The 14,247-nt window shown below is 52.5% G+C and overlaps 1 protein-coding gene across 1 annotated transcript; it reads right to left on the minus strand.

Annotated features, from left to right (window-relative positions):
- Positions 1-4,180: 4,180 nt before the first annotated feature.
- On the minus strand, positions 4,181-13,915 carry SLC7A4 (solute carrier family 7 member 4). The gene is made up of 5 exons (XM_066199609.1): positions 13,847-13,915; positions 11,667-12,716; positions 10,879-11,555; positions 9,967-10,075; positions 4,181-9,455 (listed from the first exon to the last, which is right to left on the minus strand). Exons 2-5 carry the CDS (start codon positions 12,646-12,648, stop codon positions 9,262-9,264), a joined length of 1,962 nt encoding a protein of 653 aa, XP_066055706.1. The 5' UTR covers positions 12,649-12,716; positions 13,847-13,915; the 3' UTR covers positions 4,181-9,261.
- Between the last annotated feature and the right edge of the window lie 332 nt (positions 13,916-14,247).

A 14,247-nucleotide genomic window follows, 5' to 3' on the forward strand; every position in this document is an offset into this window, starting at 1 on the left:
CCCCCAGCTCTCCCAGTCTTTGCTAAACCAGCACAGGCGCCCCCGACCAAGGGATGTGCCATTTTTCTTTCCCACTAATGAAAATGACGTCATTCCTCTGGATGTTGGAGCAACCCAAGTTTTACATCAAAGATACATCTAGGGCCCTTTCCAGCTGGCCCTGCTGGAGGTTCAGGGACCTACCAGAGCCCAGGGTTCACCACGTGAGATGTAATGTTGGCCAGCAGTGGGGATTTGCCAGCAGACTGCTTTGAAGTGCTCAGGAACCAGAATCATCTCCTTCCCTGAATGCAGGTGGGAGGATGGGATATGTAAATGGGTCAGTACACCTCTTGCCCCTTGGGCTGAGAATTTTTCCTTTGTGTCATCTCCCCTGGATTACTCCAGATTTTAAAATTATTATTTTTTTAAAAAAAATATAAACCTGTTTTAAATTAATATTTTAAAATTCATATTTTTAGGAAGAAATGATAAACCTCCTGTACATTCATGTCACGTAGCCCCACCTGAAGCTGCTTTCAGCAGGCACAGCACCTTAGAAATGTGCAGTTTGGACCATAAAAGAATACAGTCTTTCCTACTAATTTTTTGATGATAACCCTTTTTTTAAAGTTTATTTTGTCTGGAATAGTTCTTGGAGATCCCTTCCAGTTAATTTTCCTGTCTCTGTTATCTGTGGATGGAGAAAATAATTTGATTTTTGTAGTATCTTTTGTATAATCACAAGGTCATGGCCATGCTTCTGTTTAACTGTAAATATTTTTGAAATTAGAATTGCCACTGACAGAGAGGAGGATACTTGAGGCAATACAGGCTTAAATGTTGAATTCAGGATTCAGAGCACCTGTGAGTAAACTAAAGGGGCACTCACTCCAGGTGCAGTCATAGGCTGCAGGCAGAAGTGATGCCTAGGGAGGTACATTGTCAGGCACAGTGGATCACAACCTTTTCCTCTCCATTGTGAATAGTGACAGCAGAAGTATTTTTCATCCTTTTAATGGAAAGATAAATTAATCCTTTAAAAACATAATGAAATATCCTTAACTGTATCCAGTGTTTGCTTTCCTGGTAAAGCTTGAAATGATTTTTCAAGGGGAACCTTGTACTTATGTACAACCACGTCAGCCTATGTTTGAAGACTCTCTTTGCTGGTGACTTTGGATTCTTTTTCTCTTGCTGGTCTAAGCCTTGTTACTGCTCTTTTCTTTTGGCTCCTGACTTTAAGCAGCCACTGTTTAATTGCACATCCCTGCATTCACAGCACACCTGTATTGCTCCCTGGGCCTTCATCTGCACTGGTGTCACCAAACTCACTTGTACTGGACTCCTTTCCGCTGAACTCCCCACTTGTGCACGTTTCTTGTGAGTCATCACTCATCCCTAACCTTCCAGCCTTTAGGTTACTTTTTGCATCTTCCTGGCACCGGCTTCACCTTCTCCATCTACAGCTGTCCTTGGGCATCTGCAGCCATGCATATATCCAAGATGAAGATTCACACATCTCCCTACTCCTGGCTGTGCTCCACATCCCTCTGCTTCCAGCACTGCTTTGATGGGTACAGACTCAGAAAGGAGATACTGATTTTTTTTCTCTGCCATGCCACATCCCATGCTGTATGTCAGGTCCATGTTCTCCCTGGCTGGCGTCTTTCGTACAAAATTCAACATCTACTCCATCCACTGTTTTACAATTCTCAGTCCTTATACATCTCACCTGCTATAGCCTCCTCCTTGAACATCCTTCATGTCTTCAGTGGGCTTCTTTGGCTCATAGGAGAGAAAACAATCCTCACCACTTCTGGCCTCCAGGAACACCCCAGTCATCCACCTTGTTCATTCCACGTTCCATGCTGCTTTTTTTCTCTTGTGTTTACTTTTGAAGGCTACAGTGGCTGCTTGTCACCACCCCTGTCCTTCTCATTTCCTGTTCCTTTCACAGTCCAACAGTTCTCCTCAACTGTCTCCTCTTCAGGCATGCACACGGTTTCCTTTTCATTTGTCCTGGTTGACAGCCTCATTTTTTTCCTGCCTCATTGGAAACTCACAGAACACTTGCTGAGCAAACCTATTCTGATTTCCAGCGGCTCTGAGAGGGGTTCCAGGACCAGGAGGCTGTGGGAGCTCCCTGGCTGCTCGGCGTTGGCTTTCAGGCTCTACCAGCTGGAGAACAAGTGGGGTTAGTCACAGCTGCACTGTGAGCACCAGCCCCTGGCTTTGTCATAGTGATTGTATTTTCAGTCTGTCTTTGCTGTGTTGGCAACTTGAGGTCAATAAACATAGATACTTCACTGTCTGGCAGCTTCTGCTTTGGGCTTGTGGTAAACGAGGTAGAAAAAGATGTAGTTTTAATCATCTAGAGGTAACAGAGACAGTTGCAGAGAAGCACATGAACTAACCCAAGCTTCCTTTTAACTCTTAAACTGTTTGGTTTCATATATTTTTTCTTAGGGGAGATTTTTGGAATGGCTGTAGCAGAAAACATTGGATTAAACTTAGAATCAGCTGGAACTATTTCCATAGCCAAGGGCAGCTGCCTCAGCCAAAGGCTTGGAGCAGAGAATTTTTTTCACTCCTGTTCTTAAACTGTGAGAGCTCACATGAAGCTGATGTGCTGTTGGCCTTGTGCCTATACAAGAGTCATCTATGACCTGGGATCACACAGACCTTGGAATTAAGAGAGAAAAATCATCCAGTATCTATGGGCATACCACAGATATTTTCATTTCTCTGCTTCTACTTTTTCCCTTTTTAGAATCAAAATTACTATAATGAATCTTTTGAATGGTTTAATTTCTGATTGATAAATCAATACAGATACTGTTTTGTAGTCTATGTATTGTTTTTATTCTACTAAAAATTTACTCACCAAAATAAAAACCAGTTCTTCCAGCCTCTGAGGCTGAAAGGGACCACATGTTGGTGGTTAGTGGTGAGTTGGCAGTGCTGGGTTAATGGTCTCTTTTCCAACCTAAATGATTCTGTGATTCTATAAAGTTTATCTTCTGTATTTGAAAATAATTCTGTGATTTACCTAGTGGGGTCTGTCCTATAAATGTGCAAATCATTTTATAGTTATGTGTCTAATAAGTCAAGCCTCTGTTTTGGTCTCAGGACTGTCTGTCCAAACCATTTGCATGTTTTAAGTACGGGCTGCAGTCTTTAAATCTGGGCTGTCTCTAAAAATATCAGAACCATCCTGACACCCCCCCAAGTCTCCAGATGGAAACTTTGTGTATTGAATACTGAAGCTTTATGGGGCTTGGTTTAAATCAGTGTAAGTGCTTATATTTTAAAATATTTTTCATCATTTATGGCTTCTGTTATGTCCTTTGCCCTTAAACCTTCCTGTGTTCTCCAAAGAAGAGATGCAAATTAAACACCTATGAAACAATACAGTCCAAGTCTGTCCTTATTCACCAGCTGGAGAAGATCCACTTTCCCATGTTTTGACACACATGGATTTGTTTGTCACTGGAGTCAGAGCTGTGTGGTTTTAGGCTCAATAAACCTATCAAGAAACCACTTGTGAACCTAAACACACCAGGTGAGCCAGCAGTGTTATACCGGGCAATGTCACTGGGATAGGAGCCTTGAGCATCCTGTTGTCGTGTGGGTTTGATGAGATGGCTGAGGGACATAGAGCACAAGCCTGCCCTGTGCCCAGGTGAGATTTGCCTTCCCGGAGGGCTGCTGGGAGAAGAGGGAGCAGGCAGCTGGAGCTGGCCTGGAGGTTTATGTGGGAAGTTGGAGGGATTTGCTGTGCTTTGACAGCTGCTGCCAAAGGTTGTGAGGAATTAACATGTAGGGAGTTACTCTGAGAACTGTAGTTCTGTTTTACTGAAATACCAGTTATTCCCAATTTATCTGCTGATCTCCCCAGCTGGAATCACTGTTCCTCTTTGATTGAACTCAGTTGTGTTCTATGTTGGAAAACAATCTTGGAATAACTCACCAGAGAACTTGTTGAATCCCTATTCACAAGTGATTCAATGGTTCTAGTACTGAGCCTTTTTTTTTTTTTTTTTTTTTTTTTTTTTTTTTTTTTTTTTGTGGCCAAGGGTCCATTCCATACTGTTCCTTTTTGCTTTCTTTGCAAAAGTGCCAGATAGCAGTTGGATGCCTCATGAAGTTGTTACAGCACACTAGCACTGCTGCCTCTTTCCAGGTCCTGTCCCAGTCAGAGCACTGAGGTAACACAAATTCACATTGATTGTCCCTAATGGTATTTTTACAGAATTCTTGAGTAGCTCTCACTTTGCTCAGTGGCTTTTTAAAGCCTTGACTGTCCTCTTCCCCTGTCACCTTTCAGAAGGATCTGCCAGTTTGTTTTGCTGCATTGCTCTGGGACTTCTCCAGCTGCCCATTTCTGGAAAATAAGCATTACTACTCTGGGGAAGCTCACTGCCTGATTCCATGTGGAACTTCTCTGGTGTAAGTTACACAGGTGACCCCAAAGTTCTAGCTGTAGCAGCTACTAACTTTAGAGGCAGGGCTGGACAGTGGAGCCTCCAGTGTGGCTCCAGCTGCTCCACCTACACAGAAAAGGGGGTTTTGTGTTTTCCAAGTATTTTTCTTGAGCAGTTTCATTTCCTTTAGTATATTGAGCATGCTGCCAAGCCCAGAGGTGCATTGACTCTTGTCCCAGCAAGTACTGGAGCCCCCAGTGCTGCCCTAGAATGCTTCCAGCCTAGCAAGAGGTGTGGGATAATAAGAAATCAGCCATCCTGGCTCCAGAGGGGCCGCTTGCTGCAGCTCCTTCCTGCCAGCATCTGACAGATGTTTCACAACCTCAGGCCAAGCTGTCATTGCCTCAGGAGGCATTTCTGGTCTCCTGCCTAAATCTCCCTCATGGCAGGTTCAGTCCACTGCTTCACTCCCTGTCTCCTGTGCATGTAGGGAAGATTTTTTCTCTTTCTATGGAATCTGCAAGGTTGGAAAAAACCGACTGTAGCTGCAGTTTTGTGCCTGTGTGTTACATGTGGGGAAATGGCTGTTTCCTCCCTTGCCCCCAAAGCAGATGCAGCAGATGCATCTGGTGTTGGAATGGAACCTCTGCCACAGGGATGGATGGGCCTGTGCCGTTTGTGCCCTTGCTTACCCAGGTCCTTGGAAAATGCTGAAACAGGGAAGAGCTGTGGCTGCGGGGACTGCTGAGACACAGCATAAACACTCCTGGAATGACCTGGGGACCTGTCTGCCAGCACATCATGTGGAGATGAGGGGACAAGACCACCTTGCTCTATGGCATCTCTTAATGCCCTGCTATTCTCTGGCTGGTGGCAGGAGCAGACACACCACTGCTGGCATCCTGGAATGCTGCATGATGCTTACCTCATCCTTGGGCTGTGTCGGCAGGAGGAGGAGGGGAGCATGGCAGGATAATGAGAGGATTACTTACAGCCAGCCTCCCTGAGCTCTGCAGCTCATCTGTGCTGCTTTCAGAGCCGTGGAAAGGGGGGGCGTGGGGAGGAATAATTTAGGAACATGAGGCTGGGAAGTGATTTAATTAGGATGTGGAGCTGCTCTCTCCTGGGTGCAACCCACCACCCTCTTCCAGTACTTGGGGCTCCCCTTTTCCTCCCTCCAGCATGGACAGGGCTCAGCTATGCAAGCAGCTGCTTATTCCAGTTATTAAACTGTGCACCTGTGACTCCTGCTCCCCTGTGCTTTCCCAGGCAAGAGCCCAGCAATCCCTGTGGGTTCCATAGCCCAGTCCTGCAGCCCAGAGATCTTTGCAGCTCCCACTGATCCCATCCCTGAGGCTGCATGGGCTGCAGCAGTGATCCTGTGCCCTGAAACCTCCAAAATCATCACTGGTTCAGTCCTTGTGTCCATCCCTGGAGCATCCCTAAGCTGCACCTGGGGCTAAAGTCCACAGCCTTGGTTACTCACTGCCATTTAAAGGGGGTAGGTGACAGCCCAAACACTGATTTTCTCTCTCATACAAATCCCATGTGATTCACCTCTGGATTTGCATTTCTCCTTGTCCTGATGCACCTGCCTTATGGGAACTGTCCTCCCAGGGCACAACAAACCAGCACTGCCCTGCCAGCTACTCTCCCAGTCCTCCCAGTCCAGCAGCATTGCTGGAGAGGCTCAGCCAGCCCTGGCTGCTGCCTGTCCACTCCCATGGTGTCTGTGGGGTTTATAATCCAGGACTCACATTAACCCTCTTAGCCCAGCCCAGAGCACGTGTGCCAGAGCTGCTCCTGCCCCATGGCCCATAACGCCCTTCCCAGTTCCCAAAGCCCAGCACTGGCCACTCCAGCACTGACTCACATTACCTCCATGCAGCTCTAGAAAAAGATTGATTTCCTGCAGTCTGATTACACCATTGCCATGCCTCCCAGAAAACAGAGGACTTTATTTATATTTTTAAGCTAATTTGGAGAAGGATACTGCTCTGGAAAACAGGTGTATGGTCAGCCATAGGGAAGCAGCAAGCAGCTGCTGGTGGAGCTTCATGAAACAAGGTTCTGGGAGCTGTGCATGGGAATGGGTTTCATTTTACACCTGTTTGGAATTGAGGGTATGGATGGGGCAGCCAGTGTTTTCTCTTACAATTACAGGCTGTCAATTTAAAGCCCTGCTGATGCTGTTTAGTTTGGATTATTTTTATCTGCTAATACAATTTTCAGGAACAAATTCCTGTAGAAGGGCTATCCGGGTGCCAGTGGCTGCTGCCATCCCCCCTTTTTTCTGTGTGCATTAATGAGTAGTCAATTAAAAATCAATTAATACATGTTCTGTGCAGAGTATGTTACTACTGTAGAATAGCGTATGAGACATGAACTGACCAATTTTGTAATCCTATTAAAAAAAAAACAACCCACAAGTGTGCTCAAGAGGCCCCACTGGCCTCCCAGGTGCTGGAGAATTACACTCCAATCCTTTAATAGCCTGCTGGCTGCATCCCTGGCATCCCGTGCCCTGCTGGGAAGGACCCTGTGCTTTGTGTGCCACAGCCTAACAGGGATTTCTGTGTATTTTTAGAAATTAATGTTTTTAAATCAAATAAATATCAATGGTTACAAGGCTCACTCAATAACTCTTTGGTCTTTTGCAGCTTAAAAGGCTGATTGAGACTGCTAGGAGAACTGAGAGGTGTGATTGCTGTTGACTTTCCTCCAGAAGGGAACATAAAAGTCACCCTCAGCCCATCCCTTTCTGTGAGGACATTCCTGCCCTTCCCCAGCCCTGTGCTGAGCTCCCTTCTCCTCCTGTATCCCTGAGGATGTTTTTACTTGCCTTTCTCCTGCTGACAATGGATTTATTACCAAGATTAAAGCAGAGTCACTAAGGAGGGTTCAGCCTGTGCCTCCCCGGGTGCCTGTTGAACACTTACTTTTTAATGAAGAAGGACTCTGTTATCTCAGGAAGGACATTTCCCTATAGAACAGCAGCGCTGGGATGAGAGTAACTGTGGGTTATAATTAAATTGCCATTAATTGCGCAAGTTCTCACATCCTTTGGCTCATAGTCTTGGGCAGTTTTAGTGACCCTGCCCTGATGCTGGCTCAGCACCGTCCACGCTGTTCACAGTGGGGTTCAGTCCTGTCTGGGTCAATATCAGGGTATTTGTGTACTATAAGGCTCAAGTCCCAGCCTACCCCAGCCTCGTAGGGTCCTGGTTTCTGTAGGTCTGGCTGGAGCTTGTCCTCGTGACTGGAACCCTGGTGGCAGCAGGGTGGCAGTGGGCAGCACAACCCTCCCTTTCCCCACTTTCTGGGGGAGCTTTCCTGAGCATTGACTGGGGAGCAGCTTTCCACCTTGAGTCTTACGGACACAGAGATCACAACCAGCCAGAGCCATAAACAGAAACAGTGTTTATGAGGATGACCAAATCAGCCCGTTGCTCACAAGCCACGACACAGAGGTGCCAAGCGGGGCCACAGCTCCAGTGGCAGCAGCATGGGGACAAGGCAGGACACGGAGCAGTGCTGCCAGACAGAGGGGTTCACCAGAGCCAGCATATCCTACTGAGGATCCCCACAGCCACCCTAAGGCCCCCCAGGGACTGGCCAGCATAATGGAACAGCTTGCTCACAGTCCCCAGCTCCTTGCAGCATGCAGAAGATGAGGATGGAGTAGGGTGTCCATGCTGCAAGGCCTGTCAAGTTGGCAACCGAACACTTGACTGACTTCCAAAACATGCTGAAATTCTCTTCCCTTCCACTTTAGGCTGCCCATGGGCAAAACACCCAGGGGTGGCTGCAGCAGTGCGGCTGGGGACCCCCACTCCCATGACACCCTTGCAGCTGGGGTGACCCCAGAGCATGGGGATGATTGCTGGAGAGGGGGCAATACTGAAAAGCATCTGCTGAGCCTGTCCCAAGCCCCAGAGAGCCTGAAAAGGTCATCAGGGGAGAGGGACTGAGTTGCCATGGTGGGGCAGGTGGTGCTGCTGGGGTGCAGAAGTGGGGAGCTGGCTCCAGGCAGACCAGCCCAGGGATGCCACTGGAGACCTCCAGGGACAAGGCAATGTACCTGGGGTCCTGAACACCCATACCTCACTCAGGGCTGGGGAAGGAGCCTGGCATTATCTTCCAGTGGGCATGGCCTGCAGTCCACCCCTCAGACAGCCAATTCCAGCAGCTGTGAAGATGCAGCTGGGCTTTTGCCATGCCAGCCTCCACTGACTTTCCCAGGGTGCCTGCCCAGCCACCCACTCTGGCCATATCCCTTCTCCATGTCATGGCTCTAACTGCCCATCAGTTCCCTCAGCCCCAACCTTTGAGGAGAGCAGCCCTGGGGATAGGGATGGCAGGCGTGCCTGTGGGGATGCATGATTGGCCCCTGCCTCCTTCCAAAGGGGACTCCGCAGGAGACAGAGGGGCTGCACTCAGGACAAGAGTTAGGATGGGCAGCACTAGACTGCCTGTCCTGGTCCCTGGGGAATCTCTGCATCCCCACTGCACGGATGTGCTGGCAGACAGGAGATGTGCTGCATGCACAATGCCAGGGTGTGCTCGGGGAGAGGTGACAAGGACAAGGCTCCTCCTGAGCAGGGCAGGTACTGGGCTGGGACCCAGCTCCTGAGTGCAGGGGATGGGGAGGGAGGCAGCTGACCCCTCCACACTCTGTCAGAAGTGTGTGGGGAAGGGTGAGCATCCTCATCCACTCCAGGTGGAGCCCCACTCCCAGGGCAACCCCTGTGGCTCTGCTGTCAGAGGGACCAGGAGGAGGGGGGTGGGTCTCTGGCCTCACTGTGGGAGGAGATTCCGATGCTCCCATCTCCAGGTGCCCCCATTGCCAGGGGTGTCATCTCTTGCAGTCATTGGTGTCGGTGTCTGGCAGCCCGGTGGCAGGCTGGGAGCTGGGCTGGACTGCCTGCACCCTCTCCTCCAGGCTTCCACCTGGGAACACCACGTAGCGGGCGCTGACACGCTGTGGCCGCGGCTCCCGCAGGTTCTCCTTGCTGTGCCAGATGCCATAGCCAAAGTAGACGAGTAGGCCTGCAGCAGAGATAGGGACAGCAGGGGCTCCAGCACAGTCTGGCTGCTGGCACCGTCATGGCTGGCATCACAGTGGAATGTGGCACGGATGTGGCCAGCAACCCGGCAGAGAAAAAAGCTAAAGCACCATGGAGGCTTTAACTGAGCTGCCTGCAGGAGGAAAAGTGTCCTGCAGCATGTTAAGAGCAAGGGGAGCACCCTCAGTCCCTGGGAAAGGGAAAGGACTTCCTGAGCCCCAGGGAACTGCCTCAGGAGCAGGGGGTAGTTCTGACCCAGAGCTTTAAGGAGGATCTGAACTTTAACAGGAACAAGTTGTGACACTCTGGGAAACAGAGAGGCTCAGGAGATACTAGGAGATCTTGGCTTGCATCTCCAAAGGGGAACTGGATGCAGAAAGGGGTAGGACACGCTCTATAGACCCATACGTGGGGGAAAGGAGCTGCCAAAGCAGCCGGAGAGTACCAAGACAAACCCTGTTCCCCCTTCCCAGAGCCGCCATGGGAGCACTCACCCAAGAGAAGCCACACAGCGAAGCGGAGCCACGTCATGTAACTGAGCTTCAGCATCAGGTAGATGTTGAGGATGATGCTCAGCGCTGGGGATAGGGGTACCAGGGGGATCTGCAGGAGAAAAGGAGCTGGCGGGGGTGAGACCTGCAGGACCACATTCTCCATCTTTAAAATCATAGAGACAAAAGACAGCATTGGCAGATGTGTGGGACATAGGGACTGTCACCTTGGGATTTCTAGAAGTGGCACTTTTTTTTAAGGAAAAGGAACAATGGAGCCAGGAGCTGGGAGCCAGGCTGGAAGGGTGGGCACAGGCATCATCATGAGGACCAAACAAGCTCCTGACATGATCTTGAGCCAATGTGGTCCTTGCTGGAGGAGCCAGGGTAGGGGCATGGCAGGGAAGTGGTATCACCACTGGTGTTATGAAGCTGCAATTACTACATCAGGCCTCAGGTGGACTGAAAACAGGAGAGGAGGAACACAACAGTCACAGAAGTGGTTTGGAGGCTGAAAATTAGCTCCATCACACAGCTGAAGGGCAGCCAAAGTAAGAAGCTGAGGGAGAAGAGGAGCAGAGGAGTTGTGGGGTTGCAGAGAAGGGAGCCCAAGGTAGACAGGAGCGATCCCTGGGTCCCATGAGATTGATCCCCATCCCACAGGATGGACGCAGAACTGCTGGGGATGTCCCCTCCTGGGGACCAGTGGCCACACAGTGGCCACACTGCAGAGGCACCAACAGTCCCCACACCCAGTGTCCACAAACACCCTCCTCCTCCTCCCCGCCCTACTCCTCCTTCAGCAGTTGTGGTGCTTTCAACAAAGTGCTGTGCCTGGGAGCCCTGCAGGTCCATCAGAGCTGCTCCCACCTCCCCTCATCCCTGCAGGATTCCCTGCCTGGGTCCTGGGCATACCTGGAAGGTCTGGGTGCTGTGCTGCTGCTCGTGTGCCCAGATGAGGAGGAGGCTAAGCAGGAAGCCCAGACTGAAGAGGACCAACAGCAAGGAGTAGCTCCAGGTGGGCAGGTGGAGGTGGGTGTTGCCAAACACTAAGATGGAGCAGAGGCATATGGCCGACACCATCAGGGTCACCACGGCTACTGTGACCACCTCACCCGGGTAGAAGTCGCTGAGGAACTCCAGGTAGGGCTCAAATGCTGCCTTCAGCTGCCCTGGCTCCCGCTGCTCTTTGCTCTTGTCCCTGTCCACCAGCTGCAGCTTGTCAGAGAAGGACTCGTACTCCTTCAACTCGCCCCCAGACGGGCCCTCATGGGGCTCGGGGTTGGGCTGGCCACTGGGTGCTGGTGCAGGGACATCCCCCTTCTGCTGCTGGAAGCGCAGGACGATGATGCTGGCAGCCACGAAGGTGTAGGCCAGCAGTGTGCCGATGGACAGGAACTGCACCAGGGCCTCTAGGTCAAAGACGAGGGCCAGCAGGGCCATAAGCAGCCCAAAGACCACAATGCCGATGACGGGCACCTGTGTGCGGGGGTGCACTCGGGAGAAGACCTGAAAGAAGAGCCCATCCTCGGCCATGGCATAGACGATGCGTGGCAGGGAGAAGAGGTTGCTCAACAGAACTGTGTTCATTGCTAAGGGACGGGTAGAAGAAGGAAGACCCCATCAGACCCAAACCCAAACTGGGGATTGTTCCCAGCCCCCAAGGCACCCACCACTCACCTCCCACCGCTGCCTGTACTCACCACAGATGGAGCCAGCAGCCACCAGAAACCCTGCCCAGGCGTAGCCCCTCCTGTAGAATGCATCGGCCAAGGCAGAGTCAGGGTCCAGCGTGTGCCAGGGCACCATCAACGTCAGCACAACTGACACCAGGATGTAGGCTCCAGTGGCCAGCCCCAAGGAGAAAGCGATGGCCCTGGGGACAGCCCTCTGCGGGTTCCTGGCCTCTTCACTGGAGGCTGCGATGACATCAAAGCCCACAAAGGCGTAGAAGCAGGTGGCTGTGCCAGCCATGATGCCCGACAGCCCGTATGGGGCAAAGCCACCCTCCTGCGTGCTCCAGTTCTTGGGCTGTGCAAGGACAAAGCCCATAATGAGGATGAAGAGGATGATCCCCATGCTGATGGCCGAGAAGACGTGATTGAGCCAGGAAGACACTTTGGCCCCAAAGGAGATGAAGGTGGTGGCTACCAGTAGGATCGCAGCAGCCAGGAAGTCTGGATAGCGGGCCAGGAACGGCACCTGCCAGGCACCCACATGAGTCTCAGTGAAGTTCTTGATCTTGTGGTTAAAGATGGAGTCCAGATAGCCACTCCAGGCCCTGGCCACTGCGGCCCCCCCAATCATGTACTCCAGAAGCACGTTCCAGCCAATAAGGAAAGCCCAGATTTCACCCACGGACACATAGGTGAACATGTAGGCAGAGCCTGTCTTGGGCACGCGGGCTCCAAACTCAGCGTAGCAGAGAGCAGCCAAGAGTGAGGCAAAGCCAGCAATGATGAAGGAGACGATGACAGCGGGGCCGGCAATCTCCTTGGCCACAGTGCCTGTGAGGACATATAGCCCAGAGCCCACCATGCCCCCGATGCCCAGCAGTGTCAAGTCGATGGTGGAAAGGCATCTGTTGAAGGACGTCTCCATCATGTCATCCTCCAAGGTCTTCACCCGGCTGAGCTTCTGGCAGAAGCGGGTCAGGTCAGTAGAGCGGGGCAGCCATCTTGCCATCCTGGAGGCAGTGGGCCCTGCCCTCAGCAGAGCGAGGGGTCCTTGGCAGTGAGACTCTGCCTGGAGACCTGGTAGAGGGGTGAACATTCCCTTGGTAGAGAGGCATCAGGTGCTGGGGACAGGGTGGAAAAGCCACCAGGGCACATTCCAGGTGTCCCTGCCTCCTCAACCAGTATGAAGCTCAGCACAGAGTGTGTCCTCCTCCAGGGGTGGCACACGACAGGGACACGTGCCAGTGTGCCAGGTGGCAGGGAAACCACAGCATTCATTCCCCGTTAAAGCCTAAACCAGTCTGCTCTGGCCCTGATTAAGGTTTCCTTGCTACCTCCTCTCCACCTCATTCAACATCTACCATTCAACTTCACCCTGCTGTGCCAGGACCCCACCACGGAGGCATGCAGCATCTCCCTGCTCCCAGGATCCTGCTGCTTCCCCAGGGAAAACTCAGGCATGATGCAGAAGCTGCAGCAGAAGTCCAGAGCAGCTCCCATGGGAGTCCTCAGCCAGACCAAGAAACAGCCAGTGCCACGGAGCAGCCACGCTGGCAGCTGCCACCATGACAGTGGGAGGACACAGCACTAAGGACCATCAAGTGCTGCTTCCCAGTGGGGTGATTGGTGACTTTGAGGATGCTCTCCTCTCCCAGTTGCCCTCCTTCCTGTGCCGGAAGCCCCACACCTATGTAAACAACATGTACTGCTCGGAGGGGTGGTGCAGCCCCGCTCCAGGGTCCACCTCTCAGAGGCCAAAAGATCCTGAAAAGCCCACTGGGAAATGATGGAAGGACAGGGCAGATGACGGCCCATGAGGACAACGTGCACAATCCGTGCTGGCTGAGACTCCCATCCCTGCACATCCAGGTCCCCGCGAGTGGAAGCGTTGGGAGTACTGGGGTCCCCAAGCCCAACAAACGCCAACAGGCGCAGCTGGGAGGATGCGGAGCTCGGTGCCCACTAGACACGGAGCATCCCCGGAGTTCGGGGGGTGGCCGAGGGTGGGGAATCCCCGGGCCGAGAAGGGTGTGGGGGGGTTCCGGATTAATCCTGGGCGGGGAGAGGCGATAGTTTCGCCCCTGCTCAGTCCCGCCACGATGCCGGTTCCGGGCGGTGCCGAGCCCCGGCCCCGGCCGCGCTCCCCCGGGATGCTCCCCACAGTGCCGGTCCCAGCCCGGCTCCCGGTCCCAGGGGGTGTCGCTCACCTGCGAGGGTGGCCGAGGCCCCCGGATCGGCCACCGACTCTCCTGCTACGCGCCGCCGCCGCCGCCCGGCTCCGCCTCCCCGGGCCTGGCGGAAGGGCGGGGGCCAGACGGAGAGCGGGCGGGGGCCGAGAGAGCCCCCGGCCCCATCCCCAGGGATGTCTCCCCGGAGCGGGTGGCATAGGTTGGCGGGGGGGCGGGGGGGACTGGGGCTGCACCTCCAGCCCCTGGGACCCCCCACGACCCCGGAATGGGCATCCCCCCGCGAGTGTGTGTGCGGCTGGCGCCGCACGGAAACAGGATACAGGGTAGTCATGGAGATACTCCAAAGGCTGGAGCCCTGGGCTGCTCTGGAGCCAGGCTGGGAAAGCTGAGGGTGCTCACCTGGAGAAGAGAAGGCTCCA

This window comes from Chamaea fasciata, unplaced genomic scaffold (genome assembly GCF_029207755.1).
Source record: "Chamaea fasciata isolate MVZ Bird 193981 ecotype frontalis unplaced genomic scaffold, bChaFas1.0.hap1 SCAF_18, whole genome shotgun sequence".
NCBI lineage: Eukaryota > Metazoa > Chordata > Aves > Passeriformes > Sylviidae > Chamaea > Chamaea fasciata.